This window comes from Triticum aestivum, chromosome 2B (assembly GCF_018294505.1).
Source record: "Triticum aestivum cultivar Chinese Spring chromosome 2B, IWGSC CS RefSeq v2.1, whole genome shotgun sequence".
Classification (NCBI taxonomy): Eukaryota; Viridiplantae; Streptophyta; class Magnoliopsida; order Poales; family Poaceae; genus Triticum; species Triticum aestivum.
The window spans coordinates 199,649,340-199,676,996 of record NC_057798.1 but is presented as its reverse complement, the minus strand read 5'-3'; the positions used below and the strand labels follow the sequence as shown (position 1 = coordinate 199,676,996).

Below are 27,657 nucleotides of genomic sequence, written 5' to 3'. Positions count from 1 at the left end.
TGTTAGTGCCTTCTCTGACTCTGATTGGGCAGGCTGTCTGGATGACAGACGCTCTACTGGTGGATTTGCAATATTTTTTGGACCAAACTTGATTTCGTGGTGTGCAAGGAAGCAGGCCACAGTGTCTCGATCTAGCACAGAGGCAGAGTATAAGGCATTAGCGAATGCCACAGCTGAAATCATATGAGTTCAATCAATGTTAAAGGAACTTGGTATACGAAGTTCTCAAGCTCCATGTCTGTGGTGTGATAATCTTGGTGCCACCTATTTGTCTGCAAATCCAGTCTTTCATGCCAGAACAAAGCACATAGAGATAGACTTTCACTTTGTCAGAGAAAGAGTTGCACGGAAACAGCTTGATATTCGGTTCATTCATTTCAGAGATCAAGTTGCAGATGGGTTTACTAAGGCCCTGCCTATGCGAAGCTTTGAAGAATTTAAGCATAATCTCAACCTAATGAAGTTGTAATTAAGGGAGAGTGTTAAACATCATTATATGTTATATGCGGCAGGAGGTATATGGTTCGGTGCATACTAGAGATAAGTCCAGGAGGTAGTTTGCATAGAGATCTTCTTGTAACCATCTTCCTTTCTTGTTTCTCAAGATGTATCTTAGATCTCTCTTATCTCTTCTTTCTTTCTTGACCGCATGTACAAGCCAATCGGCTCCCCTGCTATATATATACAACATGTCGCCCTCGACTAGGGTAAGACGTTTTCTGCTCGCACACTCTTCAGCTACCAATACCATAGTCCAGGCTTGCAGTACTGAGGAAAGTGCTAAACCAGATCAGAAATATCCATCGCCGCAAGTGAGTGAGAGGTGCTTCAATTTTTAGTTACCCTTTGCAAAGGCTACCTAGTAGCTATACAAGAATCATCATCGCACCATGCGTGGTGGTTATTGACACAAATGGCTGACTGGTTCAACCAAACGCAAACCCCGAATTTCACCACATTCGTCAGCTGCTATTCCTAAGCACAAAAACAGTGGAAAAGAAGAAGAAAATTGAAATGGCATAGCCGGTTTCGGTCTTCTAAGTGCACGCCGGAGTCATTCTCCGGTGGATGCAATTATGCTTGATTTTGCCGTGAGCCCGGGAATCATAATGTTCCCAGCAGTGATCTTCGAGTCAACGATGTCGTGTTATGGACAAACGCAGCCAAGATAAAAACATGCCAGCTCCTGATTCAGACATGCCCCCTTCCCTATGTACACGTGCCTTGCGTGCCGCTTCGCCAATGGAGAAAAATGGTCAAGCTTTTCCTCTCACTTTATTCCTGTTACCAATAAACACCAGGCAGTCATCAGATGCAAGGTCATAGTACAATATTATCAGATCAAGAAGCAGATGCAAAGGTTAAATAGAAACCATAACAGTTGACGGGAACCACACTGCTCTCTACCAATTTATACGCCTATTACAGCGCTGTGAGCTTGCACAATACAACCACAGGTAGTGGTCGCATGAACAGAAAAAAAAACATTTCAAGACCTTCAGATTAGCATGCATTTCCTGTACTGACCAGATTCCCAAAAATATTTCACAATTTTAACATAGCCGGATATTCTATCCACACCTGCTAGTGATTGGTATGCCAGCAACACATGTTATGAGGTATCAGGTGGAGAAAAACACTTTGAGGTATCTGTTATAGCAGCCTACTGTGCATCTTTTGCAATCAGGTATTTGTTATAGCAGCATACTGTGTATCTTTTGCAACCTTGTATATACATTAAAAGGTGGTGTTTCTTTCAGGTTAGTAAAGTGACAAGAAGAACTGCAACAGTTAGATAAATGAATTAGTAATTGAAATCTGTATACAAAAAACTACTTGAAGTGTAGCTTGTGGTATAATTGTATTGATGCTTCGGTAAATGTCAGACGCACAATTACCAGATCTTCATACAGAGAAAGAACAAAAAAATAGAGTATTCGAGTAGGTTAGAAAAAATCATGTAACAAGTATCCATTCATTTATGAAACCACATTACCTCTCCTGAACCACGATTTTCTGACCACTTGCCGAATGTGACGCTCATGTTTCTCTAACAGTTCATCAACCTTGTGGGTTTGGGACAATAAAGGGCCTGAATATTCAACCCTTTCTCCTCCTTGATAGTGGTCGTCCTGAAGTTTCAAATAGCATCCATTACTTCATGTTTTAATATGAAAGAAACAGAAATTATCAAATAATTCAATGCCTCACCTTCATGCTATTTTTCGATGAGAGAGCATCCCCAAGATATATTGCATTCGAAAAATTCTGAGAGTGGTAAGTGTCGCGAGAATCAAATGAATCTGGACGCTCTAACTGTGACCACTTCTTCAGAACTGCACGCTTTGCTACCTCCTGAGGCTCTCGGACCTTGGAGTTGACACATGCTACATGCACATCTCTGCTATGTTGTTCCTCCAATCCAATGTTCTCTTTAGCTTGTGGCTTCTTGTCCCAATCTACGTCAGTGAATTCGCCTCTTGAACTAGATCTGTTCCGTGATCTGGTAAAAGAACGACCTTCCGGTTTTTTGGCCCATGCAAAGCCACTGGATGACGAAACAATCAAGGGCCCAGAGAAAGGGATTTCCTCCCGTGAATCATTCTTAGCATGACGACCCCTTTCTTTAACTTGGGCCGCGGGAACCAGTTGTGTGTCTGTGAATAGCCTAGCATCACCATTAACCTTTGTATGAACCTGCACTGCACCATCCTTGGTTACCTTTGGTTTGGTTTTGGACTCCTGAAGATAGAAAGGACATAAGAGCTTCAACAAGTGGTGTCATCGTCAAACGAATAGAGCAACTGTTGATATTAGTGAATGCATCCTGTCATATAACAAGAATGAATACCTCTCTGTTCTCGGTTTGCCTGTTGACTGCACTTTGTTCTCTTGCTGCTCTGTTTAGCCTTGATGACTTCTTTGATGTTTCTGGCCCATGCCCTCTGCTACCGGCCTTTCTTCTGAAAAGTAACAAAAAGGAAATAGGGTTGTTAGTTGTTATAGATTCTGGCAGTGTTCGAATGTTTTTGTTCAACTTCCGACAAGAAAAATGCTGTAGTGCTGGATGGTCCTTTGAAACTTATGAAGCATACCCTTTAGAAGCAATAATAGAGTACTTGAATTAAGAGATAAATAAGTTTCTAACTTATTTTCTGAAACAAATGATTCCAAATTTAAACAAAGCCCACCTGTGTAACTCTTCTCGTAACTTTGCATCCATCTCCTTGTTGGGTGCATACTGAGGCAAGCTTATAGGTTCGCATGCATAAGGTTTTGTCTTGAAAAACTGTTCCAGCAAAAGAAAACACAAGATATTAAATTATTAATAAGGTGTTCTTTTAGTAGTTTGATTCAACAAGCCAGTCTAACACATTTTACAACAGATATAAATAAGATTAACTCGCAACCAGGATACCAGAAATGAAAGTACTACAGCACACAAGTTATCTGCAAAAGATTAATGCATTGTAAACAAAATGGCAGTATAACTGCATGGGAAGGAAGTCAAATTCGGACATGATACCGCTGAACAAACATCCAATCATCATTCACTTCCAGCATTGGGTATCTGCTGTCAGGAAACTGTGGATGCATGGACACCAGCACTATAAGTGATGACAAAGAATACTTTCCTCAGACTAAACCTAAGCATTTCATAGCCATGATAACGCCATTCTACATATATGGAAGATGCAAGCTATAGTCACACCAACAATAATAGCAAACATTGTTGCATGAACAATCAGTAAAAAATCAGCATATGCGATCACAATTAGATATTCACAATGATCCAGAAATAGAAGGGGAGCCTTGGCGCAGTGGTAAAGCTGCTGCCTTGTGACCATGAGGTCATGGGTTCAAGTCCTGGAAACAGCCTCTTACAGAAATGTAGGGAAAGGCTGCGTACTATAGACCCAAAGTGGTCGGACCCTTCCCTGGACCCTGCGCAAGCGGGAGCTACATGCACCAGGTTGCCCTTTAATGATCCAGAAATAATGTATAGCTTGAACATCTGTAATATACTAGAGCTGCTGTTTCTTAACTGTATGAGCAAAAAAATAATATCCCATATTGGCGCATAGCATACAGAGAAGGAAAACATAGGATAGAATTAGTGGTGAACTCGATGTAGCACAAACTGGCAGGTGCAATTAAAAAATTCAATGCATACTATGGTTTCCAATCGTTCATCATTATACATACAAATATGCGATATCGCATGATGGGATCTTACCCCGGATGTAAGGGCGCATGATGCAGTACCACGCTTGTATGGCTCCACCGACAGAAGAGTTTCTAGTAAACTGAATGCATGTTCCGGCACCTCTTTAAAAACATCTCGAAGGGTACTTAGATAAGGACAGTGAGGTTTAAATATTGTTGCATGAGGCAACCTTGACTTCTTCCAATAGTCATCAGCAGGGGAGCCACATAACTTAAAGATCTTATGCAATTGTTCTACCTGAAACACGAAAGAGATTTTACGCCATTGACATATAGAACACAATACCTTGAGAGTCAGCAAGCTATAATGGGGAAACATGTAATGTCTGGGATATGTTATAGAGGGCATAACTAAAGCAGAAAACTAGATGTGGTAACAGTGAAAGCTCATTGACATCACAACCACAGTTATTCATATTATAGCATTTAATAAAATCAGCAGTATGACAATATACATATTAATTTCCCACCATATTACTGACGTGAATTAGTCAAAAAGCCTACACATTACTTTTTTATGTTAGTATTTAATCACTCAATACTCAGCATGACCATGTTCCTCGAATAATGCTTTTACAGAGCCCCAAAGAGCCCACACCTGGTAAACTAGACAATTCATACATACAAGTATAGTTGACTAAGGAACCTCAGATAGCAACCTGTGCTTACGACTAAGGACGACATAAACAATGAGATGTACTGGTTAGTTAAAGCAAACTAAATTACCTCGGTTCTTCCCTGTAAGATAGGTCTTCCACGTAACAACTCAGCAAATACACACCCAACACTCCACAAATCAACAGCTGAATCATAGTGAGTTGACCCTAGCAATAGTTCAGGCGGTCGGTACCACAGTGTAACAACCCGGCTGGTCAGAGGATGGTTTTTACTTGGGTCAAAGTAATTAGCCAGACCAAAATCAGCTATTTTTAGAACTCCTTCGTTATTCACAAGGAGATTGGCACCCTTGATGTCACGGTGAACAATGCGGCGTGAATGACAATGCTCAAGTCCTGACAGTAACTGGTTCATGTAGCACTTAACCTGCAATAAGAATCAAGCAAAAAAATGCCAGGTCAACACAGTGTAATGTCAAAGTTGTACGGAAGGAGGGATACAAATACACTTCCTTCAAAATGGACAAACCTGTGCTTCAGTGAACTTGATGTCAGGGGAGGAACAAAGACCAGCAAGATCGTGCTCCATGTATTCAAACACTAGATAAAGGCTGCATGATAACCTAGAAGTAATCAAGCCTTCCAGCTTCATGACATTTGGATGATCAAGCCTTCTCAATATCTGTATCTCCCTTGCCATGAATCTAACACTCTCTGGCTCAAAATTGTCAAATCGCACCTTCTTCAGTGCGACAATCTTTCCAGTGTCGAGATCGCGCGCCCTAAATACACTGCTGTATGTGCCTTGCCCAACCTGGACAGATGTGTGTAATTGGAGAAATAAAGCGCATGTTAGAAACTGTACATCACAACAACAACAACAAAAACACAAAAGGACAATTTTATCATGTAACCTACAGCTTCAACCTACTTGCTGCAAATATACACCAGTACTACCAAATTAGCAGTCAGTGACTGCCATGTTACCAGCTTGACAATGACAGCATAGACTAATTGGTAGGAGGTGAATTTCCCACCAGCAAAGCATAACAACAACAGAGACAACTAAAACTTGTCATAGCTGACAGTAGGAGACACCAAATTCCCCATGTTACCTCCCTTCTGATCATTATTACCACAACACAATCCTAGTAGTAGTTTATTCTTCATGTCTTAATACATCACCCAGCAAAGCAGTACGGTACTATACCTATACTAACTGTAACACATAATATAAGATTCCATAAAGATGCCTACCAATCCAGACAAATAGCAAATCCAATAACCGTTTTCTTTCCAAGGATTCCCATGCATGAAAAAAAATTGCAATGGAAAATGACCTATTAAACTGAATCTGGCAGGAGAGCTGAAGCGAAAGCGGCACAGTACCTTCTCAAGCTTCTCAAAGGAGTCGGCTTTGAGAGGGATCCAGCCTTGGATGGCCTCCCCGGCAACGGCGCTGAGCCACGACGGCCACCCGGCGGCCACCTGCTCCCCCTCAAGGCTCCTCCGGAGGTTCCGCAGCCGGAAGCTCCGCGACGCGGCCGCCACGGCGACGACAGCCTTTCCCGTCTCCTCCGCGTCGTCCTTCTTCTCCACCAACCTCGCCGCCGCGGCTGCAGCAGCCGAGCTGCGCAGGGAGGAGGCGGAGACGGCAGCGGGCTCCAGCGCGCGGTCACGGAACACGCCGGACGAGTCGACTGCCGGAGTGATAGAGACGACGGCCTTCTTGGACGCGACGCAGCCCATCTCGGCGGCGCACTAGCAGGGTACCAGAAAACACGTCAAACCATGCACGGCGAGCTCCTCCCTCCCTCCGCTGTGAAGCTCCTCACTGCCGCATTGGATGGATAGAGGGGAACAGGAAGAATCAAGAGGAAACCGACCGAGCCCTTGCCGAAAGGCGTGGTGGTCACGGGGCAAGCACGGCAGGGGTGAAGAACAAGTCCGGATTGACCTGGGGAGTAATAAATGACGCTCGCCACCAGCAAACAGAAAGGAGACGAGACCCTGACGTCGCCCACCAGCTCCGCCGATTGGGACAGATCGAGAAAGCGGCCAGCCGCGGAACCGTGATCGGCAGGGAAGGAAGGAGGGTTTTGGGCGGCAGAGCACGGGACAGCCGTTGCCGCGAGGGGGAAAAGAAAGAAGAAAAGAGCTACGGCGACCTTTTCCGCGAACTCAGTGGGCGGGCGGGCGACGGATCAAGAAACCGCCGAAACAACCGATTGTCAGAGCAGCGCGGCAGCCAGAACCGCGGCACAGCCGGCAACCTTCCGCCGCCGCGTCGCCGGAATCGCAAGGAGATCAAGAAACGCCACGGGATTTATTTGGGGTGAGGGTGCAGAGGAAAGGAAAGCTCCCCGGGATGAGTGGCGCGGAGGACGGAGTAGTGGGGGCGGGTTCGCAGGTGGGAACGGGGGCTTTAAATGGTCCTTCCAACGCGAGGATGGACCGACGTGGTGGACTGGTGGTAGACGACGGCGCTTTTCTCCTCTGCTTTCTCGGGCCCGTGGTCGTCGCCTTGCCTTTCCCCCTCTGCTCTCTGCGTGCCCCCGCCGCCCTTCTTCTTGTAGTACCGGCGAGATTAGCGGAGCTAGACAGGGGCAGCATGAGCAACGACTGCATATTTTACGTCTTCAACCTTTGGGTTATGACAGCATTGGGTTTGGAACGACGGCCCCGCCGTACCGTACGTGCCGGTGCGATGCGCCGTGAGTGCCGAGCACGCCTGCGCGTCACGTTCGGTGGCGACCGGCCCGACCCGACACGGGCTGGTCCCTGGTTGCACTGCATGTACGCAAACTCTGCAACAACTAGGGTTCCCAGCTTCTACTAAAAGGCTTCCATTATTTCTCGGTAGCAACCTTAAAAATGGAGGCAAGAGCACTAGAGACCCACATACTTGCATTGTATGTGATGATTTAGTCCATAAATTTGTAAAAGGTGATCAATCCATCCCTAAACTTGCACTGCTTGGGATGATCTAGTCCACAGCCAATCAAGAGCGGACAAATGGCGCCTCGCTGGCCTCTGCGTGGCACAGCCGCTGACCTTGGCGATTTTGCAAAATCGCCCTTGACCTTTAGGGAAATCATAAGCGCGTACATAAGAGAAGCGTGATGAGGCACACCACTCGAGCACGCACACACGCATGCATCAGTCTCCTCTCAGGAGCAACGACGACCGTGCCACGCGTGCGCGAGCACATGGGAGAGCATATGAGAAATCATAAGTACGTACACAAGCAGGCCGCGGCAGAGCGGGCCGCCGGCACCGCATGACGCGAGGCGGCGGCCGCGATGACGACGTCCATGGTTCACCGTCGGTCGACCATCGATATCCTCGGCGCGGTGGCGCGAACTCCCGTGGCTGCTAGCTAGTTGTAGGTTGACGGGGAGCGTGTGCAGCTGCGCATGTACCATGGATCGATCTTTCTTAGCTAGATCGCTATATAGGTGGCTGAAACACGAACTGATCATAACAGCAGTTCGACCGAATTGCTAGCAAAAAAGAGGGGAGAGGTGTATAGTTAAGACATGGATCTCAAAACGTTGTTCTGCATGTTATTGCTGTGTATGATAAAGTGGATCATCAGCTCTACATAGTACTAGCTGGAGTATAGGATGGATAATCAATCAAGCTTTCGAGTGATCGAGGCTTGTTCTGGTCAAGTTAGTCTGAGCGTTTGTTCTTCATCTCAATGATATGATACCCTTCTTCAACCTGTGTGAACTAATCATCTTCTGCATCAAGACTAGACGCATCCTTTTCTGAGTTTATGTTACAAGAAGAATCTCTTGTTTTAAAAAAAAGGTTACAAGAAGAATCTTACAGGACCGGAACCATAGTAATTGACACCAATGATATTACACCAAGTATTTTTACATATTTTTTAAAAGACTTCAGAGTGCCTTTATGCCTTGTAGGCTCTCATACATGTTCGCAGTGAGACTTTTTTTAAAACAAAACTGCATAAATGTTTACATAAAAGCATCCATGATGTCCTCTCTGGACTGTAGATTTTTCACAAGACTTCAGTTCTTGGAAAGAAATTTTCTACCAGGATTTTCTTAATCATAGTGTGCACGGAAATTCCTGGAAATCAATCATTTTCATTCGCTTTGGATGGAAGTTGTTTCTATTTTTTGTCTTTACTACTGTCGTATCCAAATGGCTACTCTATAACTTTGTTATGTTTTGCGCTTCATTCCAGTCAGGCCGAATGCGCTAGGGAACATCTTACATGGGTTAACTGCTCCGATCTCATAGATCATATCACTGAAACAACACATCTTTTCATCTCACTTTTAGTTCTTATTACAAAGGAAAATCCTAAGGTGGAACTTTTTTTCTTGATTTGCGCCTATCAGCATCTCAATTGGAAAACAGACTGACTGTCCTACTTTCCCTTTTGTACAAGAACAAGTGGCATTAACTATGGACGCCACCCAAGCGCGCCTATTGGCAAACTTTTTCCCTGAGACAAAATCAAAATTTGCAAACCAATCATGCAACATCCACATTCAGCCACTTAACATATTCCTGGAACTGGCTTTAGTGCCACATGTACGCGCGCATGATTTCCCTAAAGGTCAAGATTTTTTTGCAAAAACGCCAAAGCTAGCGGCTGTGCCACACAGAGGCCAATGAGGCGCCATTTGTCCGCTCTTGATTGGTTGTGGACTAGATCATCCCAAGCAGTGCAAGTTTAGGGATGAGTTGATCACCTTTTGCAAGTTTGTGGACTAAATCATCACATACAATACAAGTTTGTGGGTCTCTAGTGCTCTTACCTCTTAAAAATGCTCCACTCCATTAATTATGGCTATATCAGCGATTTGCCAGTACTCCTACTCCTAATGTACTACGTACTCTCGAGTAGATTGCTGTCCTGGATCAAAGGACGAGCCAAACATGTGCGGCTCCTCTTTACCCCTCTAGTGTTTTCGCCGGAGAACATTTCTTTCCCCGACGTGACGAGCGGCACGTCCGTGGTCTCCACCCCCTCGGCCCGAGCGGGCCGATTCTCTCGTCGTCGTCGGAGTTCGTCCTGTGTGTGAAAGGGACGCGAGCTCGGCGACCCAGCTCTGCCTGCTGCCGGACACGGGTCCATGTGCGCGACCGAGACGGCAGACGGTTTAGTCAAAGTAACCGTGCGTGCTCGCAAAGCTGCGAGCGATTTCTGACGATCCGGTCCACGGACAATTACTACGCGGCGAGACTTTGCGCCCACCTCTGTTTTGTCCCCATGCGATCTACGTTGACTCCGGTTCCTGCGTGTTTCTGCTCTTCTACCAACTAGAGAGACATGCTTCCCCTAAAATAAATAAACGAGTCATGCTGCTCGTGGTTTGGACCTAAAGTATATGCTGGCCTGTTCGGTCGGGTAGGGTATACACCACCATTTGCCCTGAATATTGCTCGTGCTTCAATTGGTAAAAGGTAAAAGGTAAAAGGTACTACTACACCGTCCGATTACAGATAAGTACAACCTCTAACAAAATGTAAGACATTTCTTTAGCCAGCTACATAAAAAACGTCTTATATTTCGCTGCAGAGGGGTATAATATATTCTACTTCCTCCATCTCATAATGTAAGAATTTTTTTGACACTATACTAATGTCAAAAAACGTCTAACATTATCATTATAGGACGGAGGGAGTAGCTTTTTTTAATCTGTTATACATAGACATGGGTTAGCGTGCTTGTTCACTACTTTCAGTCCATATATATATTTCATATTGAAATATCCAAAACTTCTTATATTTGTGGACGTAGGGAATATATACAATACGGAAATGGTAGCTACAGGATGTCCGTAAATTTTAGAGAAAGTTTTCTCGGAGCTACTTTTGTTAGGTCACGTAAATTTCTTCCCTAAATATTTTTTTATATTTTACTTTTCATTAAACAAAACTAGATGATAGTCTAGGGCCCGCCAGTCAGTGACACACGTGGCGTCCTCCAAAGAGGGTAGCGCAAGGCAGTGCGGTGGCCGCCAGCGAGAGGCGGTGTGGTGACGCGGCGCAGCATGACGGCATCGGTGGCGCGGCGTGGCCGTGGGCGACAGCAAGGGAAGCGAGGCGGGCAGTGGCAGCGCAGCTGTATTCCGGCGGGGCAGTAGTGTCGCGTCGATAAGTTTCAGGCGGTTTCTAGCCCGTCAAAAGTTTACAGGAAAGAAAACTTCCTCTAAACTAGAGGCAGATGCAGCCAAGTTTTCAAGATCCTCTAAATTCATTTCATGTTTACAGAATGTGTTGGAGACGATTTTTGCCTATATTTTCCCTAAACGGTAGTTTTTATGGATATGGGACCGTTGGAGATGCTCCTACCACTTACTTGTGCTTCGTTATCTTTCTCAAGGACCATAATAAAGATAAAAGAAAGATCCTCTCGTTTTCTACAACCAAGAGCCAGAGAACACAGAAGAGGATTTGTAGCACCGGGGTGCTTCACCCCCTATATGAATATTAAGTTCAAAACATACCCGGAAATTTGAAAAAAAAGGAAATTTGGATATCAAACTTCGGTGTCCAATCTACTTTCGTGTGAAATTTTGTGAAAAAATACAAGAAAGCATATCCATGGAAAAAAGACAGAAAAATCCTGTATGTAGGAAAAAAACTCTTTGGATGGATTTAGTTCAAATTGTATTTCCGTTGCCAGATACGTTTCGTGGTATTTTTTCATGAAACTTCACAGGGGAGTAGATTAGGCACCCAGGTTCGATATCCACAAATTCCGGATTTTTTTGGTATTTTAAATCTAATATTCATGTAGGGGTGTGGAGCACCTAGGAGCTCCTGGGTACTTCCCTGGAGAATACTCATCAAAGCGTACATTTCAACTCCGAGATGCTTGCACCAGTCCATAGATGGATCGCTATAGCTTGCACACTTTGTTAGCACATTTAGGATCAACAAAACGTTCTGGTTGCATCATATACAACTCTTCTTTAAGAAATCCATTAAGGAATGCAATTTTGATGTCCATTTGCCAGATTTCATAATCATAAAATGCGGCAATTGCTAACATGATTCAAACAGACTTAAGCATCACTACGGGTGAGAAAGTCTCATCGTAGTCAACCCCTTGAACTTGTCAAAAACCTTTTGAGACAAGTCGTGCTTTGTAGACAGTAACATTACCATCAGCGTCAGTCTTCTTCTTAAAGATCCATTTATTTTCTATGGCTTGCCGATCATCGGGCAAATCCATCAAAGTCCACACTTTGTTCTCATACATGGATCATATCTCAGATTTCATGGCCTCAAGCCATCTGTCGGAATCTGGGCTCATCATAGTTTCTTAATAGTTCGTAGGTTCGCCTTGGTATAGTAACATGACTTCCAGAACAGGATTACCATACCACTCTGGTGCGGATCGTGCCCTGGTCGACCTACGAGGTTCTGTAGTAACTTGATCTGAAGTTTCATAATCATTATCATTTGCTTCCTCTCTGATTGGTGTAGGCATCATGGGAACGGTTTTCTGTGATGTGCTACTTTCCAATTCGAGAGAAGGTACAATTATCTCATCAAGTTCAACTTTCCTCCCACTCACTTCTTTCGAGAGAAACTCGTTCTCTAAAAAGGACTCAAACTTACAACAAAGATCTTGCCTTCGGATATATGGTAGAAGGTGTACCCAATAGTTTCTTTAGGGTATCCTATGAAGACGCACTTCTCCGATTTGGGTTCGAGCTTATCTGGCTGAAGCCTTTTGACATAAGTATCGCATCCCCAAACTTTAAGAAATGACAGCTTAGGTTTCTTACCAAACCATAGTTCATATGATGTTGTCTCAATGGATTTAGATGGTGCCCTATTTAACGTGAATGCAGCTGTCTCTAATGCACAACCCCAAAATGATAGTGGTAAATCGGTAAGAGACATCATATATAGCACCATATCTAATAAAGTACGGTTATGATGTTCGGACACACCATTACGCTGTGGTGTTCCAGGTGGCGTGAGTTGTGAAACTATTCCACATTGTTTTAAATGAAGGCAAAACTTGTAACTCAAATATTTGCCTCCACGATCAGATCATAGAAACTTTATTTTCTTGTTACGATGATTCTCCACTTCACTCTGAAATTCTTTGAACTTTTCAAATGTTTTAGACTTGTGTTTCATTAAGTAGATATACCCATACCTACTCAAATCATCTGTGAAGGTCAAAAAATAACGATACCTGCCACATGCTTCAACACTCATCGGACAGCATACATCTACATGTATTATTTCCAATAAGTCATTAGCTCGCTCCATTGTTCCGGAGAACGGAGTTTTAGTCATCTTGCCCATGAGGCATGGTTCGCAAGTATCAAATGATTCATAATCAAGTGATTCCAAAAGTCCATCTGTATGGAGGTTCTTCATGCGCTATGATTATTAACTTTGCATCTTTTGGCATTATGAATATGTGTATCACTACAATCGAAATTCAACAAGAATAGACCACTCTTCAAGGGTGCATGACCATAAAAGATATTATTCATATAAATAGAATAACCATTATTCTCTGACTTAATGAATATCTATCTCGCAATAAAAAAGATCCAGATATAATGTTCATGCTCAACGCGGGCACGAAATAACAATTATCCAGGTCTAAAACTAATCTCGAAGGTAGATGTAGAGGTAGCGTGCCGACGGCGATCACATCGACCTTGTAACCATTTCCGACCCGCATCGTCACCTCGTCCTTAGCCAATCTTCGTTTATTCCGTAGCTCCTATTTCGAGTTACAAATATGAGCAACCGAACCAGTATCAAATATCCAGGTGCTGCTATGAGTATTAGTAAGGAACACATCAATAACATGTATATCAAATATACCTTTGTTAACTTTGCCATCCTTCTTATCCGCCAAATACTTGGGGCAGTTCCGCTTCCAGTGACCACTTCCTTTGTAGTAGAAGCACTCAGTTTTAGGCTTAGGTCCAGCTTTGGGTTTCTTCACGGGAGCGGCAACTTGCTTGTCATTCTTCTGGAAGTTCCCTTTCTTTCCTTTGCCCTTTTTCTTGAAACTAGTGGTCTCGTTAACCATCAACACTTGATGCTCCTTCTTGATTTCTACCTCCGCGGCCTTTAGCATTGCGAAGAGCTCGGGAATTGTCTTATCCATCCCCTGCATATTATAGTTCATCGCGAAGCCTTTGTAGCTTGGTGGCAGTGACTGAAGAACTCTGTCAATAACATAATCAACTGGAATATCAACTCCCAGCTGAGTTAAGTGATTATAATACCCAGACATTTTGAGTATGTCTTCACTGACAGAAATGCTCTCCTCCATCTTGCAGCTATAGAAGTTGTTGGAGACTTCATATCTCTCAACCCGAGCATTTGGTTAAAATATTAACTTCAACTCTTGAAACGTCTCATATGCTCCATGACGTTCAAAACGTATTTGAAGTACCAGTTCTAAGTTGTAACACATGGCACACTGAACTATAGAGTAGTCGTCAGATCGAGCCTGCCAGACGGTCATAACATCTGCATCAGCTCCTGCAGTAGGTGTGTCACCTAGCGGTGCATCAAGGACATAATTATTCTGTGCAACAATGAGGATAATCCTCAAGTTACGGACCCAGTCCGTGTAGTTGCTACCATCATCTTTCAACTTAGCTTTCTCTAGGAACGCATTAAAAGTCAGGGGAACGGTAGCACGGGCCATTGATCTACAACATAGATATGCAAATACTATCAGGACTAAGTTCATGATAAATTAAGTTCGATTAATTGTTGGGTTATACGGTAGGGTGCGCCGACTGTAAATTAAAAAATTTCTACGCGCAGAACAACCAAGAACATGCCATGGGAGATGGATCATAAATCGTTACCACTAGACATGCAGTGCCTTGCAGCGGAAGTAGAGTTGTGGCAGCGTGTCCACGTGGATCGTCTCCTCGTTCGATCTCCCTTGAACAGCCGAAGCGATCCACCCCATGTACAAGTTCGCCGGAGCGGCACAGGTGCACCGCCTCTAACGGTATCCGCGCGTGCAGGAGGAATACCGTGCAACGGACTGCTAGGTCTGATCACACAGTCGGCGGTGAGTGGGGGTGGCTATTCACAATACATGCAAACCCTAGTGACAACACCGAAGCAATCGACCCCATGAGTGTGCCGCACCTCCACTTTATAGAGGCACCCGTCATGGGCTCAACACTTGGGACTCGCATGGACCCTAAAGCCCAAAATTTGTTCGACTGGGATCCGAGTCCGAGTAGGATCACATCTAACTCGTGGAGTCAGATTAGGCCTCACACGTTCCTTCCATTAAGCGCGCGACCCCTTAGGTTCAAGTCGGCTTGGTCGCAGGTTAGATCACCTCCGACCTGCTTGGTTGGTAGCGGCCTCTAGCAAGGCGTGCCGACCACCAAGTAGACAATGAAGCTGGTTGGCGAACCTGTACATCATACTTCTATTCCTTTGGCCACAAGATATATGTTGTCGGGCTGAAGGCGAGTCTGACATCCTTGTGCTAGCCCGACCTCTTTCTCGTTCAAGTGATGCCGACGACAAATCGGATTATCTCATAATCCTTGTCGCAAGGCCATGCTTATCCTGGTCGGATCACATGAGGGGCCCAGAGTATATCTCTCCCAATCGTAGGGGCAAATCCCATCTTGCTCGACCATGTCTCGCAGCATGGGTCCGCACAAGCCCAAAATCTACCTTTGTAACTACCCAATCACGGGGTAGCGTTTGGTTGGCCCAAAGCAGGCCTGTCACCATCGCGAGTACATGCGCCAACTCAGGTCTTAGGTCATAGAATGTATGTTGCACTAGAGACTCACGGATGACATATCGCTGCATCTCATAGTTGGGTCTGTCCGACTCGGACCTTATCTCGACTCGGATCCGACTATGTCGAATCCAACCAGATCCTTCCGAGTCCATATTATCCAGTTAGCATCCAACGCTCCATGGCTAGTGAGACCAAGCCATCGACCGTGTCATATGCTAGTCTAGTCGGTTGCGGGTCCACACAACCCTTTCGACTAGGGACCTTTTAGGACAATCATAATACAATGCATAGTCCCAAAAACAAGTCACGTACTTGCTGATACACATCATTGATAATGTCCAAGGACTATCTTTATTCATAAACACATAGGAAATATCATCATACATGATTGCCTCTAGGGCATATCTCCAACATTAATCAAATTACCAATGAACTCCCACTTAAATAAACAGCCCTCAAGTTATCTAAGTGATACCTATCCGAATCAACTAACCCATGTCCGATCATCACGTGAGATGGGGTAGTCATCAATGGTGACATCTCTATGTTGATCATATCTACTATATGACTCACATTCGATCTTTCGGTCTCCAGTGTTTTGAGACCATGTCTGTACATGCTAGGCTCGTCAAGTTTAACCCAAGTATTCTGCATGTGCAAAACTGTCTTACATCGGTTGTATGTGAACGTAGAGTCTATCACACTCGATCATCATGTGGTGCTTGGAAAGGACGAACTTCCGCAACGGTGCATACTTGGGGAGAACACTTTTATCTTGAAATTTAGTGAAGGGATCATCTTATAATGTTACCATCGTTCTAAGCAAAATAAGATTCATAGAGGATAAGGATCACATGCAATCAAAATATGTGACATGATATGTCCATCACCATCTTGTGCTTTTGATCTCCATCTCCAAAGCATCGTCATGATCTCCATCGTCACCGGCTCGACACCTTGATCTCCATCGTTGCGTCGTGGTCATCTCGCCAACTATTGCTTCTACAACTATTGCTAATGCATAGCGATAAAGTAAAGCAATTACATGGCGCTTGCATTTCATACAATAATGAGACAACCATAAGGCTCGTGTCGGTTGCCGATAAATTACAAAACATGATCATCTCATACAATAACATATATCAACCATATCACATCACAACATACCCTGCAAAAACAAGTTAGACGTCCTCTACTTTGTTCTTGCAAGTTTTATGTGGCTGCTACGGGCTTATAGCAAGATCTGTTCTTACCTACGGCAAAAACCACAATGGTGATTTGTCAATTTTGTTGTTTCAACCTTCTTCAAGGACCAACCGTAGTCAAATTCGATTCAACTAAAGTAGGAGAAACGGACACCCGCTAGCCACCTTTATGCAAAACAAGTTGTATGTCTGTCGGTGGAACCAGTCTCATGTACATGTACATGTAAGGTTGGTTCGGGCCGCTTCATCTTACAATACCGCTGAATCAAAATAAGACGTTGATGGTAAGAAGTATGACTATCATCGCCCACAACTCTTTATGTTCTACTCATGCATATCATCTACGCATGGACCTGGCTCAGATGCCACTATTGGGGAACGTTGCATGGAAAACGAAACAAAATTCTACGCACACACAAGATCAATCCATGGAGATGCATATCTACGAGAGGGGAGAGCATCTTCATACTGTTGAAGATTGCTAAGCGGAAGCATTTATCAATGCAGTTGATGTAGTCACACACCTTCACAATCTGTCCCGATCAAGTATCGAACGTACGGCACCTCCGCTTTCAGCACACATTCAACTCGATGACGTCCTTGCCTTCTTGATCCAGAAAGAGGGGCGAAGTAGTAATGAGTTCCGGCAGCACGACGGCATGGTGATGGTGGTGGTGAAGAACAATCTCCGCAGGGCTTCGCCAAGCACTACGGAAACTATGACGGAGGATAAACTAGAGGGTCGGGGTTGCCGGCACACAGCTTGGTGTATCTTGATGTCTTGGGTGCTATCCCTGCCCCTCTATTTACATGTTGAGCTCTGGGGTCGAAACTTGGAGTAAAAGCCTCCTCAAAGTCGGTTTTGCTCGAAAGGCAAGAGTCCTTCTCGGACTCCAGGGCCAAACGCCAGGGTTCCCAGCGTATGGGCCCAGACGCCAGGGTCCCTGGCGTCTAGCCTCTAGTCTCTGCAAAACTCTCTTTTACACTTTTCCAAAGCCTCGTGGGCTTCCCCTTTGACCCAAAGAAAGTGTTCTCATACCCCAAATATTTCAGGAAACATCCAGAACCCCTTCTGGTGAATTCTGGAACCTTTCAGAGGATCAAACACTATTATCCATATATCAGTCTTTTACCTCCAGACCATTTTGGAGCTCTTCGTCATGTCCGCGATCTCATCCCGGACTTCGAACAACATTCGGTCACTGTCGTAGAATTGTCACGGCAGATGCCCTAGCATGAGGACTTAGGTGTGGAGCCATCGCGACGTGGTTAGCTTGAAGGGGTTAAAACGAGAAAGGGACACAGAGAGTTTTACCCAGGTTTGGCCCCTCGCAACGAGGTAAAGGCCTACTCCTGCTTTAGGCTGTATTGCTTGGGTTTCGATTACTAGGGAGCGAATACGCTTGACCTAGTTCTCGACTTGTTGTCTCTTGCCTTAACCCGCTGCCGGGTCACCCCTTTATATACACAGGCTGATGCCCGGCGGCTTATAGAGTGCCGGCCGGCTCATACACAATGTGACCGACTCAGTGACAGGACTAAACTTTCCTTAACATACAAGTTAAACATATGATGCCCGTGGGCCTCAAGTCTCCTCCGGGTCTTGGGCCTCTAGTAAGCTTGCTTCATGAACCACCATCTTCAACATCTTCTTGGGCCTTCTCATTATGAACCGCCAGTGGTATGACCCGGCCCCTCCTGGGCGGGTCATACCCAATAGTTATATCCCCAACATTAGGCCCTAGGTTGATGTGAACTTGTTCATATCAATCTTCAACACTTGACTTAGAAAAAATATTTCATTGTCAGTCCTTATGAAATCTTATAGCCCGCCATGACGTCAGCTCTCGGAATTGTGTTAACCCGCCATGACGTCATCTTGCATTAATATCACATGAGGCCCAAATCTCAATATATCTTCACTTTTAATGAACCTCTCTAAAATCGAGGCATCAACGCTGTCACATAATCATTTTTTTCATCCTCCTCGATTCCCGCGCATGCCATCCATCCTATGCCTTATAAATAGGGACATGGGTCCTTTTCATTTCCCCCCTTGCCTCCTCATCTTCGTCCTCTTCCTCACAATGCCTCAAGCGCCCGAGCTCCGCCGCCGCCGTCGACCTTCGTCCGCTGCACCACCTCTGGCCGCTGCATCAACCTGAGCGCACCAGAAACACCGTCGCAGGCCTCCGCCGTTCAACAGTCTCGGCAAGGTCCCCCCTTTTCTCTCCATAGATCTTCATTAGGGTTTGCTCGAGTTCTTCGGAGTTCATCTCTGTTCCTCTGCTCCTTCCTATCTCTTGTAGTTTTGATCTGAGTTTAGTACTCATCTTGCGCGGCATTAGTTTAACACTCATTTTTGATACTTGAACGTCTCCCCTCCTTAAGAGATCTCATCTAAACACGTGAACTGTTCTGCTGCCGCCACTTAGGTTTAGAATTTTTCTTCATTATCTGAACTGTCATAGATCCAAAATTATAGCACTGATCTGTGAAAACTGTTTGTCCAACACTTACAATTCTTCACTCATAGATCTGAAAAACTGATAGCTGTGTGGGCAGCTTAACTAATAAACCATAACCGCCAGGTACCATTAGTCCACTTTTAAGCCGCCAATATATTGCTTTGCATAACTTCAACACTATCGTCTGGCTTAGCACACTATATGTTTATAGTCCTTACCTTTGAACCAATGACCGGCTTAACAACATAATCTTAAACCGGCAGAAATTTTCTTTTCAGATCATCATCAACAATGACTAAGACCTTCACTTCTTGCAACTGGGTAGCATCCCGGGTCACCGAGGAAGATTTGAACAATTTTGTTGAAACTGGCATCTTAGCCAATAAAGACGACATCCACTAGAGGGTCCCAGGCACCGAAAATCATACTGAGCCCAACGAAGGAGAAGTAATCGTTTTTACTGATCATATGATCCGGGGGTTTACCCCGCCCGGCTCAAAATTCTTTCGAGTCGTGCTACAATTCTTCCAACTTCATCCTCAAGACATTGGGCCCAATTCTATCTCCAACATTTGCAACTTCCAAGTCTTTTGCGAAGCTTATCTTTAAGAGGAAACCACTATTGAGCTGTTCAGGGAATTTTGTTATTTGAACTGGCAGACGGAGTTCACTGACAGCCCAACTTGGAACTAGGCAGAGTTTCCATTCAGAAACGAAAAGAGGCCACCTTCTCATATGCCAAGCCGCCTAGCCATCCCAAGGACTGGAACCAGACTTGGTTCTATTGCCAAGATACATCTCCAAAGGGTGAGAATCCCCTGCCGGGTTACCGTGAACACTGGATCAGCAATACACATCAGCTCCCACAACGGATCAGCATGAAGGAACGGGCCAAGTATGCGCCCATTTTTTTCAAAGATCAGAGCCTTCATGGCTAATGGCTTAACCGACATCGACCTTGTTCGGTGCTGGGTCTCCTGAAGGATTCTGCTCTTAAGCCACCGCCCCGGCTTAATGTGCGAGTACACTGGCGACTTGAAAGATCCACAACGCCACTGGGAAATCCAATTATCTAATGCGGAAGTCAATGAAGCGACCAAGGCTTTGTTGAATGAAAGCTGGGCAGAGTGGAGTAAAACCGGACTTAGTCCTTTCTGCACCTTCAACCAGCCATCAGCTGTAAGTGTTGCACACAATTTTTCCAGTTTGAATCATATCTTCATTAATACTGTCCTCTTATAATCATCTGACTTCCTCAAGCCGACTCTCCTTTTTGGAAGAAGAAGCTGCAAGACAAGCCGGCCAAGCAGACCCGGACCAAGTCCAAGGTTAGCAAAAATCCTGCCAAGAAGAAGACCTACCCCTCTGAGTTACTGGACTTGGATGACGACGGTGATGATGATGAGTCGGAGGTAGAACTTGATTCTCTTGGCTCATTTTTTGTACATCTCATTGACAATGACTATTATCAGGATGACGCAGAAGCCAGTCGTGCTGGTGATGAAGAGGTAATTGTTCTTTCCTCCGGCTCAGAATCTCTGCCAAAACAGAAATCTCAACAAGCAAGCCGGAAAGTAAGGTTTTCTCATCCTTTAGCTTATTTGGATCCCAACTTTATTTTTAAGAAGCAGCAACATGAAGCTTGCCACACAACCCAAAATAGCGGAGGCGCGATCCTTTCCTCCGGCTTACCAAACACTCTAGCTCCCCGCAAGCGTCGTCCAGAGGTCTCAACAATTTCTGACTTATCTTATCCCAAGGCGGGTCTTTTTCGACAACCTCTTAATCCTTCTGACTCAAATTACCAGGGAACGTCTCATTCCTCCTCTGGCGATTCCACGGGGACTCATGTCCCAGTCTTCAAGACTGTGCCTCGGTAAGAATGCTTAATCTCTGCTTTCAATCATGTATTCAGTTGTTGTGCTAACCTCGTCTTTATGCTCCACTCACAGAGCTATGGTAAAGCCCAGCAAGAAATCAAAGGTGACAAAGACCACTGAAAATCCTTGTGAACTGAAGAAGCAGTCAACAAATACTTCCTTCCACGCCCCTGAAGCCACAACCGATGAGCCGCCTTTGGAAGAGCACAACGTTTCCATAGATCATATGGACGTTGATCCAGCCTCCACCAAGCCACCAAGTCCCATCAAGCCGCTAAGCCCCATGAAGCCTACTGAAGAAAAGGCTGTTGATGTTATCATCACTAGGCTTGGTTATACAACGCTAGACAATCCCACTATCTTGTCAAAGCATGGCGCCAAGGAAGAAATTTATGTTGCTGGCAAAGGCAAGTGGTCAGTCAACTTAGAAAGTTATGCCCACTTCAGTGCTCAAGCGATCCACTCTGGGTACTTGAACCGCCTACATACAAGCCATGACTTTGAAGCCGGCTTAGTCAACTTGATGAAGGAGTGTTTTGAGGTAAACATTACAGCCCTCTTCATATGAATATACTTATATCAGCCGCCAAGTTTACAGGATATGATAGAATTGAATGTATTGTAGACTTTAGATAACCTTGTAAATTAGATCCAATAGCCCCCAAGGGCCAACTTATACCTTCAAGATAAGTCGATACTTCAAATAGTAATCCTTCAACTTTGCATGTATAGCCCCCAAGGGCCGGCTTAAATGTAACGCCCCGGATTCGTTGCGTCAGGTGTCCGCCAGTTATTCGCTGTCGTTGCCATGTCATTTGCTTGCGTGTTGCATTTTATCATGTCATCATGTGCATTTCATTTTGCATACGTGTTCGTTTCATGCATCCGGGCCTTTTCCCCGTTGTCCGTTTCGCGATCCGGCACTCCTATGCCCTCCGGCATTCCCCTTTCGTCTCTCATTGTGAGCGGGTGTTAAACATTCTCGGAATGGACCGAGGCTTGTCAAACGGCCTTGGTATAACACTGGTAGACCGCCTGTCAAGTTTCGTGCCATTTGGAGTAAGTTTGATACTCCAACAGTTAATCGTGTAGCCCGAAACCCCCCTTTCTCTTTGCAGCCCAACACCCTTCCAAAGTGGCCCAAAACCCATCTAACTCTCCTCCATGCTCTCGGTCGTTCGATCACGATCGTGTGGGCGAAAACCGCTCCTCATTGGGACTCTCCTAGCTCCCTCTACCTATAAATGTGCACCTCCCCCGAAATTTCCGCAGGTCTAACCCTAGATCCATCCCTTCCGCGCCGCCGGACATGTCCGCCAATGGCCGGACACGTCCAGCCGCCGCTCCCGTCCAGCCCGTGCGCGCCACGTGGCCCGCCGCCGTCCCTCCGCGCCGCGGCCCGCCCGAGCCCATCCAGGGCCCGCGCGGACCGCGCGCCGCTGCCGCCGCCCGAGCGTGCCCCTCCGCCCGACCGCCGCCTCCCGCGCGCCCGCGCCGCCGCGGGGCATCCCGCCGCCGCCACCGGCCGCGGCCCCGCGCCGCCCCCGGCGCTCGCCGGCGCCTCCGCCGCCCCGCTCCGCCTAGCGCCGCCACCGGCGTCCTCGGCCGCCGTGCCCGGCCTGGATCTTCCCGGACCTCCGCCGGATCTCCGCGCCGCCCGCGCCACTCGGCCGGCCGCGCCTCGCCCGCGCCGGCGACCTCGCCCGCCTTCCGGCGCCGCCTCGGGAGCTCCTCCGCCGCGCCTCCCGCCGCCCCCTCGCCGCCCCCGCGCCGGATCCGGCCGGAGGAGACCTTCCCCGCCCAACTCCGGCCACCACCACGTCCGACTCCGGCGAGATCCGTCGCTGCATCAAAATCCGTGCAGCCCGAGGTTGACCCCGAATTCGTCTAAGTCCTGAATATTTTAACATTGTCATGCCATGTTCATCGCATCGTATCTCTGCATCTGTAGCTCCGTTTTGTGCGTGTAATATGTCAAATTGTTCGTCTCAACGAGTACATCATTTCATTCCATTGCATAATATTCATTTGAGGTCATCTAGATGCCTGAATCATTGTTGCAAGAGTGCTTCATAATGTTTTCTACTGCCTGTTAACAGAACATGCTCTTTTGTCATTTTTGCCATGATTGATGTGTGCATCCTATGAGGTTGATGTCTACATGTGTTTTGATCTATGCTATGTCTTCTTTACAGAGGTTCTTACCATGTATTTTTGTGATCAATGTGGTGACTAGAACAAGCATGCAAACTAGGCATCGTGATGTTACTGATTTTAGTCCCTGTTCTGCTGTTATTTTGATGCCATGTAAACTTGATGCTACAGAGAGATCCATGCATATTTTGAGATACTTCAGTAAGGATGTTTTGAACATATGGTTATGCTCTATCTATCCCTGCCCTTGGTTGCAATTATGGAGTAGTCTAGCATGTCATTTGAGTGCTCTACTTTTGCTTCAAATGTTTCCTGGCAGATTGTTTACATGTTCAATTTTGCCAAGGTTGCTATAGTTGATCCTTGCATGCTATGGACTTGTTCTTGCCTTGGTTTGTTTCATAAACATGTCTTCTTGATGATGCTATGCTTATCTTGTTATGAAATGACTTGTGGTGAGTGAATGGAGCTTGTTAAGTAGGGTACTTGCTGTTACTGTTTTGCTAGGCTGAATCTGTTATTTCGTGATGCGATGTAAACCTGCTGCTACAAATCATTCTAAGCATAATATGGAGATGTTCACTAAATATGTTTTGTTCTACATGTTATGCTTTATCCATTCATGCCCCTGGTTGCAATTATAGATTGCTGTAGCTTGTTCATATCTTGCTTCAAAGTTGCTTGATAATGTTGTTGTCAGCCTGTTAACATTAAGTTCAGTTGTTTCCATGATTGTTGCTACTGATACATGCACCCTATGGACTTGCTATTGCCATGATTAGCTTCACAAACATGTCTTCTTACTGTTGGTTGCCTTGCCATGCCATGTTTTGCTCTGTGGTGAGTGGTACAAGCTCATCTACATGCCTTCATAATTCTGTTTCTGCCATGTATGAATCTGTAATATAACTTGCCATGTTTACATGGGTGCCATCATATTTTCTGATCCCTTTTGGCTTATGGTCAGTAAGGGACTTTTGATCTATGCATTTAGTAGGTTCATGCCATGCCTTTGTTTGCCATGATAAGTTCCTGTAACATGTTGTTTGATAGCTCTAAACATTGCAACCTGATGTTATTTTTTGCAAAGTCTGAATTGTTATTACTTGCAATCTTGCCATGTGTGTTTGAGCATGTTCTAGTAGTTTCCGGAGATAGCTCAGTGTTCATGTTTTGTAATGCTTTACCTGTACATCATGTCCATGCCTTTTGTTTTCATGTTGAGATGCTGTAGCATGTTGTTTTGATGCTTGCAATATGCCTAGTTGCTGTTTTGGACAGCTTGTCCTTTAAACTTGTATAGTGTGTGTGTGTTGAACCGTTGCTCCGTTTTGAGTGTGCTCTATATGAAACTTGCTTAGAATTGCATGTAGCTTCATATTATCATGTTGCATCCTTGTTTTGGTGTGTTTGCTTGATGTTTGGGTGCATTTTGCATCAATGCCATGTTTAACTTGTTTTGCTCATATCTTCTAGGCCGTAGCTCCGAACTAAATGAACTTTATATGTAACTTGACTAGAATCTCGTGTAGATCATATTGGTGCATCTTAACTTGCTGTTTAAAAACTTAAACATAAGGTTTATTCAAATCTGGACCAATTTCGAAATTTGCATATGAGGACTTACCAGAATTGTTATATGTTGTTCCCGGCCTCATTTAAACTTGCCTTAGTGTGTTGCTCTTGTTTGCATCATCTCTTGCCATGAGTAGCTTCATGTAGCTTTGTCATGCATCATGCTTGTTGTGCATCATGCCTTGTTCTTGTGTGGTGTGTTTACCATGTTGTGTGCTTCTTCTTGTTAGTTCCTGTTTTGTTGCGATCGTGAGGATTCGTTCGTCTATGCTTGGTTTGTCTTCGTGGCTTCATCTTCTTCATGGACTCGTTCCTCTTCCTTGCGGGATTTCAGGCAAGATGACCGCTACCCTGGATCTCACTACTATCATTGCTATGCTAGTTGCTTCATTCTATCGCTTTGCTGTGCTACCTATCACCTGTTTATCAAGTCTCCCCATATTGCCATGAACCTCTAATCTTTGACACCTTTCCTATGCAAACCGTTGTTTGGCTATGTTACCGCTTTGCTCAGCCCTCTTATAGCGTTGCTAGTTGTAGGTGAAGTTGAAGATTGCTCCATGGTGGACAGGATATTGGTTGGGATATCACAATATCTCTTATATTATTAATGCATCTATATACTTGGTAAAGGGTGGAAGACTCGGCCTTTTGCCTGGTGTTTTGTTCCACTCTTGCCGCCCTAGTTTCCGTCATACCGGTGTTATGTTCCCGGATTTTGCGTTCCTTACGCGGTCGGGTGATTTATGGGACCCCCTTGACAGTTCGCTTTGAATAAAACTCCTCCAGCAATGCCCAACCTTGGTTTTACCATTTGCCTCACCACCACCTATTCCCTTCCCTTGGGTCGGCCAACCCGAGGGTCATCTTTATTTTAGCCCCCCCGGGCCAGTGCTTGTCTAAGTGTTGGTCCGAACCGAGCAACCTGCGGGGCCACCTCGGGGCAACTCGAGGTCTGGTTTTACTCGTAGCTTGACTTATCCAGTGTTGCCCTGAGAACGAGATATGTGCAGCTCCTATCGGGATTGTCGGCGCATCGGGCGGCTTTGCTGGTCTTGTTTTACCATTGTTGAAATGTCTTGTAAACCGGGATTCTGAGTCTGATCGGGTCTTCCTAGGAGAAGGAATATTCTTCGTTGATCGCGAGAGCTTATCATGGGCTAAGTTGGGACACCCCTGCAGGGTATAATCTTTCGAAAGCCGTGCCTGCGGTTATAGGCAGATGGGAATTTGTTAATGCCCGGTTGTAGATAACTTGACACCAGATCCGAATTAAAACGCATCAACCGCGTGTGTAGCCGTGATGGTCTCTTTTCGGCGGAGTTCAGGAAGTGAACACGGTTTCTGGGTTATGTTTGACGTAAGTAGGAGTTCAGGATCACTTCTTGATCATTACTAGTTGACGACCGTTTTTCTTGCTCTCTTCTCGCTCTTATTTGCGTATGTTAGCCACCATATATGCTTAGTCGCTGCTGCAGCCTCACCACTTTACCCCTTCCTTTCCCTTTAAGCTTTGCTAGTCTTGATACCCATGGTAATGGGATTGCTGAGTCCTCGTGGCTCACAGATTACTACAACAACAGTTGCAGGTACAGGTTATGCGATGGTCATGACGCGAGAGCGATGCTTGCTTACGTTGAGTTCTTCTTCTGCTTCTTCTTCAATCAGGAGATAGGTTCTAGGTCGGCAGCCTGGGCTAGTAGGGTGGATGTCGTTTGAGTTTCTGTTTGTGTTTCATCCGTAGTTGGATGATGATCTTATGTATGGTGATGTTGTATTCGTGTGGCATTGTATGCCTTATGTATGTGTCCCCATCTATTATGTAATGTTGATGTAATGATATCCACCTTGCAAAAGCGTTTCAATATGCGGGTCTATCCTTGGTGGGACCTTCGAGTTCCTTTTGGATAGGGTCGCATATTGGGCGTGACATTAAACTTTCAAGATAAGCCGGGACTTCAAATAATAATGATTCAATTTTGCACCTGTAGCCCCCGAGGGCCGGCTTAAACTGTTAAGATCAGCCGGGTCTCATTACCATGTTTTTCCATAAAATCCAAGCATATAGCCCCCATGAATCGGCTATAGTCACCATAATGTAGCCGGGTGATCATAAAATTGTCTTAAAATAAGAGCAATGTGCATTAGCCCCCAATTGCCAAGTGAAATACTTGTATTGTGCTTGGGACTTTTAAATAAGATGATTGTAACCCCGCCTATTGTTTAATCCCGCAGACTGAACTTAATGTCAAAGAATTCCAAGTCGGCTATCTTCAAGAGAACATCAAGTCTCAGCAATCTGAAACCTCCAAGGCCAAAGCAGAATTAACCACCGCCTTGGCAGAGATGGAAAAGCTGAAGAAACACTTCATTGCTAACCAAGCAGGCTGGGAGACAGAGAAAACAGCTCCGTTGAAGAGAGCCAAGGAAGTAGAAGCGGCTCTTAAGCCGGTGGCTGGAGAGCTTGCCAGTTTAAAACATTAAATAAATGCCATGACTGCTGCCATCTTCGGTACGTAACTTCATCTCAATTTGTTACTATCAATGCATTGTAATAACCATTCATCCGGCTTATAGATTTAATTAGCACTGTAGGCTCCAGAATCGCCCATCTTGGCTCAGACATGCGCAAGAAGCTGAAAGCCGCCTATACTCTTATAGAGAAACTATACACTGATGCGCAACAAGCTATCTCTACTGCCTCGCACAAAAAACAACCGCCAACCCTCATCAAGGACATGCTGGAGAAATTATCTGTGCTGCCCCAAC

The 27,657-nt window shown here is 45.3% G+C and overlaps 1 protein-coding gene across 2 annotated transcripts; it reads right to left on the bottom strand.

Moving 5' to 3' along the window:
* Positions 1–799: 799 nt before the first annotated feature.
* LOC123044340 (protein IMPAIRED IN BABA-INDUCED STERILITY 1) lies at positions 800–7,379 on the bottom strand. 2 transcript variants are annotated; one of them, XM_044467065.1, is made up of 9 exons: positions 6,234–7,377; positions 5,374–5,658; positions 4,954–5,271; positions 4,238–4,465; positions 3,192–3,289; positions 2,852–2,963; positions 2,212–2,742; positions 1,997–2,132; positions 800–1,281 (listed from the first exon to the last, which is right to left on the bottom strand). In XM_044467065.1, exons 1-9 carry the CDS (start codon positions 6,591–6,593, stop codon positions 1,271–1,273), a joined length of 2,079 nt encoding a protein of 692 aa, XP_044323000.1. In that variant the 5' UTR covers positions 6,594–7,377; the 3' UTR covers positions 800–1,270. The 2 variants fall into 2 exon arrangements, with proteins under 2 accessions (XP_044323000.1, XP_044322999.1); XM_044467064.1 differs by lacking the exon at positions 800–1,281 and having other exon boundaries at positions 1,308–2,132; positions 6,234–7,379.
* Between the last annotated feature and the right edge of the window lie 20,278 nt (positions 7,380–27,657).